This window comes from Dysidea avara, chromosome 5 (assembly GCF_963678975.1).
Source record: "Dysidea avara chromosome 5, odDysAvar1.4, whole genome shotgun sequence".
Lineage (NCBI taxonomy): Eukaryota > Metazoa > Porifera > Demospongiae > Dictyoceratida > Dysideidae > Dysidea > Dysidea avara.
The window spans coordinates 7,205,939-7,211,940 of record NC_089276.1 but is presented as its reverse complement, the minus strand read 5'-3'; the positions used below and the strand labels follow the sequence as shown (position 1 = coordinate 7,211,940).

The following is a 6,002-nucleotide window of genomic DNA, read 5'->3' as shown; positions in this document are numbered from 1 at the left end:
ATTCAATCAGTCTCTTGCGTATACCGAAGGTGGCCTGTACGTAGAATACAAAATTGTTCTATCCCCAACAATCTTCATTAATTAATAAAACAAATTGCAAATCCATAGTGGCAGATACTGGTACAGAAATAAATCAAGGGGGGTTGCTGGTTGAGATTTCAGGTTTGGGTCTTTCAAATATTTTGAGCGTTACCATATATAACAGTAAAATTTAAAGATATGAAGTAGGGATTTTTTGCTTAGTACTGTACCATGCTCTAGTCTGTTTGAGAGCATGCCCCCACTCCCAGAAAAAATGAAAATTTTCCCTCCCAGGATTGAATCTGGAAGTGGTTTAGTTAAATGCTGTGCTGGCCACTTGTAGTGAGCACTGTAGCTAAAGAACCAGCACTGGAAAGTGACATGCCATAATATTGGTAGCTATATAGCTAAATGAACTTGTAGTCAGCAAATTGTTGGCATCTGTGTTATGATGTCCAGTTAACTCCAGCTGAAAATGAACACAATTGCATTTGAAAGTTTTACTGCAATGCAAGGATTTAATTTGCCACTAAATGTTGATAAAATATGCTGCATGGCTAAGCATAATTGAGGAATGTGTACTACAAGTGGTTTGTTTGATATGTCTACCACCCATAGAATAGATTATGATTTGGGTTAGAATATCCCAAATTTTACATTTTAAGATGTTAATAGGCATCTTCCACACCTCTGACCATTTTTCTAGCGTAACAATGTAATGTTGTAGTCTTTCAATGGCATTATCATTTGTAATACAGCTATACACTTTGGTGTCATCAGCAAAAAGTAAACAAGGATTTGTTAGAACACTGGGTAAGTCATTAATATACATGATAATGAAAATAGGGCCTAAAACAGATCCCTGTGGGACTCCACACTTTACATTAATGCAGTCAGATTCAATACCATTAAAAATTTACTGATACTTGTTGTTTCCGCTGCTTGAGAAATGATCGTATCCATGTTAATAGTTTTCTGTAATCCCATATGCCTTTAACGTAATGAGGAGTCTCTCGTGGGGTACTTTATCGAAGTTTATTATAAGTTGATATAAATAACATCAACTGGGTTATCCTTTTGAATTTCATCTGTCCAGAATTTCATTACTATTAGAAGTTGAGACATACATGATCTCTTTGGTAAAAAGCCATACTGTGTGTTTGAGAGAAGATTGTAGGCTGACATGACATTAATAATTTCTTCTCTAATAATAGACTCAAAACCTTACATACTATAATTATACAGATGTTAAATTTATTCGATGATAGTTTCCGGGATTAGACTTTTCTCCTTTTTCGAAAATAGGAATTACTTTTGCTGCTTTCCAGTCTTCAGGTAAGAAACCCTCATCTAATGATCGTTAAAATAAAACTGTAAATGGGAAACATAACTGAGCTACAGCTTCTTTAAGAACCCTTGGATGCATACCATATGTAGTGTGATGCTAACGTAGTGTAACTCGCAGTTGTCGCCAATAGATAGTTACTAATGAGAATGATATATAGAAGTACAACACACAATATATATAGAGGCAACCATACAGCTACAAATGATGTCATACATCATTACAGTATAAGTCAATTATAGCTAGCTAATACATACACTTGAAAGGTTACATACAAAGTCTGTGTGCATGTCGTTCAGTAATACATAGTTCACACCACATCTCCCTTTCAAAAGTCTCAAGAATATGTGAGTCTGTTAGGTGGTCTTATCTGTGTTCCAGTTTGAGATCTGGTAACTCTTCTGTTGTCATTGTCTGGTTGGTGTGATTGGGTCATTGCTTCTTCTGAACGTTGCTCTATGCGGTTTCGTCAAATCGCCCCAGATGGCATAGTAACAATATAAGATCTAGGGGTGGTGGCAGTGGTAACAACAGTTCCTGGAACATTTCTGCCTTGTGTGTTTACCCACACATCAGTGTTTTCAGGAAGGATAGCTGCTGTTTTCACCCTGTGACTGTGGTCATAATTCTCTTTTTGTTGTTCTTTGTGCAGTCTATCTTTCTCCACAAAGCCTTGAAAACGTGGCCAGTTAGGAACTAGCTAGTTGGCAACTTGCGGTAGTTCTGTCCTAAGCCGCCTGCCCATCAGGAGTTCAGCAGGACTCAAATGGCACCATGGTAGTGGAGTAGCTCTGTAGCTTAGGACACTGAGTGCCATATCTGAAGTGTCGTGTAGGAGGCCCTTAACTGTCTTCACCACGCGTTCTGCTAAACCGTTACTTTGCAGATAGTAGGGGCTTGATGTTACATGCTTAAAGCCATAAGCTGACGAAAACTCTTTCATTTCAGTCGAGTCATATTGAGGACCATTATCGTTTATGACGGTTTGGGGGATACCATGTCAAGCAAAAATACTCTTTATTGCACTTTCAATACTTGATGAAGTGGTAGAGCTTAGCTTGATCACCTCCAGAAAGCGTGAGTAGTAATCTACTACTAAGAGATAGGATTGTTTGTTCAGTTCAAATAAGTCAGTAGCCACTTTTTGCCGGGGGTACTTAGGTAGCACTGAGCTGAGCATTGGTTCTCTGGCTGGTGGTGTAAGTTTCACGCAAGTAGGACATTGCTTTATAAATTGTTCCAATTGTGAAGATACTACTGGCCACCACACTGAGGTTGCTACTAGTTGACGGCATCTCTCTATCCCTTATTGGCCTTGATGGATTTTGCATAAGGTGTCATGTTGCAGATTTGCAGGGACAACAATACGAGCTCTGAAAAGAAGTAAAGAATCACAAACAGTTAGGTCATTTCTAGCAGTCCAGTATTTGCTAAGTTCTCCAGTAATGGTATGATTCCCAATACTTGAACATGCTAAATAATGCATGGTTTAATGCTTTTCAACCAAAGCAACTCATTAATGGACTCAAAGATGGTGTAGGGGGCACAAGAAACTGCTCAAAGTCTAAATATTCTATCTCACAGAACAGTCAAATACTCTAATAAAACATCCACCATTAAAATCCATCTATAGAAACTCGAGTCACCTTCAGAAGCTCAGTGAGAAGCGGAAGTCGTCTTGAGAAGCTGAAGTCGTCTTGGACGTATTGAGAAGCTGAAATCGTCTTGAGAAGCTGAAGTCGTCTTGAGAAACTGAAGTCGTCTTGAGAAACTGAAAAATTGAAGCCATAAAATACTTACGATATTGTATTGAGGCTTTAGAAGTGCTCAGAGAAAATTATTGATTATATCGATAAAACGCGCGAGGTAGTCAATCGCAAAATTTTAGATCGCGAATATAAGATTCACTCAAGTCGTCTTAAGAAACTCAAGTCGTCTTGAGTCTCAAGACGACTTTAGGTACTGACGGGCAGTTGATCCCTCGCTACGATCACTGCACTCTGCACTTGGTGCTACTTCCACTTCCTTACCACCTATTGTTTGTGGAGATTTTAATACTCCAGATGTTGACTGGTTAACCACATCACCAAAAGTTAAATCTCCAGTTGCTGATAAGTAACTGGAGATGTAATTTTGTATTCAGAATGGCAAATGGATAATCAAAGATTATCCATTTGCCATTCAGAATCCCAAAAATCCCATTATAAATTGGCTTTTTGGGATTCCCTAATTGATAATTTACATTATCAATTTTTGTATTATGAATGGCAAGTTCTATTCTATTGAATTGAATAGAATTTGCCATTCATAACATTTGTATTCAAAATTTATGAAAAAAGATCGGTAAGATTATACGGTCTTTTTGTTATTAGCAAAATTAAGTGAATTAACAAAATCAATTAATACATTAATTGATTTTGTTAATTGCTATTAATGTCAGATATGTTGATGGCAGCTAAATTTGTTGGTGCCGGTGCTGCGACTATTGGTGTAGCCGGTAGTGGGGCCGGTATTGGAACAGTCTTCGGGAATTTGATAATAGGATATGCTAGGAATCCAAGTTTGAAACAACAATTATTTACTTATGCAATTTTAGGGTTTGCAATTTCTGAGGCGATGGGGTTATTTTGTTTAATGATGGCGTTTCTTATATTATTTGCATTATAATTTTTTAAACCAAAATTCAATTACATTCTGAATCATAAAATAGATATAAAGTGTCTATTTTATGATTCAATGAATACAAAATGGACAATCAAAGATTATCCATTTTGTATTCTGAATGGCAAATTCTATTCAATTCTATAGAATAGAATAGAATTTGCCATTCATTGAATACCAAATTACATTCAATTCTTGACTGGAACTTGGTATTCAGGATGTAAAATGTGTATGATAATATCCATTTTACATTCATAATATAAAATAAATGATACGTTGGTTATTTTCTACAAATCATAAGGATATAGGTAGCTTGTATTTAGTACTAGGGGGGGTATCAGGTGTGGTTGGTGTGGGGTTGAGTATGTTAATACGGTTAGAATTATCGGGGCCGGGAAAAATGCTTGGAGATGATCATTTATATAATGTAATAGTGACGGCGCATGCCTTAGTTATGATATATTTTTTTTGTGATGCCAATTTTAATAGGGGGATTTGGGAATTGGTTTTTGCCAACTTATATAGGTTCTCCAGATATGGCATTTCCAAGATTAAATAATATAAGTTTTTGGTTATTGCCGCCAGCAATAATGATGTTAGTAGGGTCGGCATTTGTGGAACAAGGAGCGGGGACAGGATGAACATTGTATCCACCACTTTCAAGTATTCAAGCACATTCAGGGCCTTCAGTAGATATGGCGATATTTAGTTTACATCTTGCGGGTATTTCTTCAATATTGGGGTCAATGAATTTTATTACGACGATTTTAAATATGCGGGGCCCAGGAATAAGTTTTGATAGAATGCCACTATTTATTTGGGCAATTTTGGTAACGGCTTTTTTGTTATTGTTGTCTTTGCCAGTTTTAGCTGGGGGGATAACGATGTTATTAACAGATAGGAATTTTGGTACATCTTTTTTTGATCCGGCCGGTGGAGGAGACCCAATTTTGTTTCAACACTTGTTTTGGTTTTTTGGACATCCAGAAGTATATATTTTAGTATTACCCGGGTTTGGGATTGTATCTCAAGTGATACCAGTATTTAGTCAAAAAGGGATATTTGGTTATTTGGGGATGGTGTATGCTTTAATTTCAATTGGTGTTCTTTATGTGAATTTGTTTGTGATAACTTCTTCAGTCAACTTGTATCTCATCCTACCAGAGGTGACAAAATTCTTGATTTGCTACTCACCACCAACCCAGATCTGATTTCATCAGTGAGGGTTACTGATAGCCTTCCTGGTTGTGACCATGATGCTATCCACTTTATGTTATCCGCCAGTATACCACACCAGTCCACCATTAAACGTGTGTTATATAATTATAAAGCAGCTAATATTGATGATTTTAAAGAAGTTTTGTCCCGTGTTTCCTGGGAAGTTATTGACTTTGAGAATGGTGATATTGAGTTACCATGGTCTCAATGGAAAGATTTATTTTTCTCTGCTGTGGATTATGTGTTTCCATCAGTTCGTTAGAATAAGCGGAAAATGAAGCATTGGTTTTCAGAATCTACAATAAAATTAATCCACAGGAAAAAGCATTTATATCGTGAGTACAAGCGTTCAGGTAATCCAGCCACTCTGAGAAAGTATAGATCTATCAGTAACCTGGTCCGTTCAAAGTGTCACCAAGAGACTGCTAGTCATTCTAATTTAGTGTGTCAGCAGAGCCATACCAACCCAAAGCAATTCTGGAGGTGGATTAATACAGTGAAAGGCTATCGTAATCCCATCCCTCCACTCCATGACTCTGGTAATACAATCACCAAAGACTCTGACAAGGCATCATTGTTTAATAGATATTTCTGCTCAGTTTTCACCAAGGAAAATACCTCTAATCTTGACTCACTAACTCCTGAATCCTCACATCCTACTATCATCGACTCAATCTCTATAACACCTGAAGAAGTTCATGCTGAACTGTGCCACTTGAGTGCTAACAAAGCCTGTGGCCCTGATAATATTACTTCA

At 37.1% G+C, this 6,002-nt stretch overlaps 1 protein-coding gene across 1 annotated transcript; it reads left to right on the top strand.

Annotated features, from left to right (window-relative positions):
• Positions 1 to 4,246: 4,246 nt before the first annotated feature.
• On the top strand, positions 4,247 to 5,507 carry LOC136254953 (cytochrome c oxidase subunit 1-like). Its single transcript, XM_066047672.1, is given in 3 exon segments — positions 4,247 to 4,490; positions 4,492 to 5,147; positions 5,192 to 5,507. Coding segments are annotated over 3 exon segments (1,167 nt in total). The 5' UTR covers positions 4,247 to 4,295.
• The last annotated feature ends 495 nt before the right edge of the window (positions 5,508 to 6,002 follow it).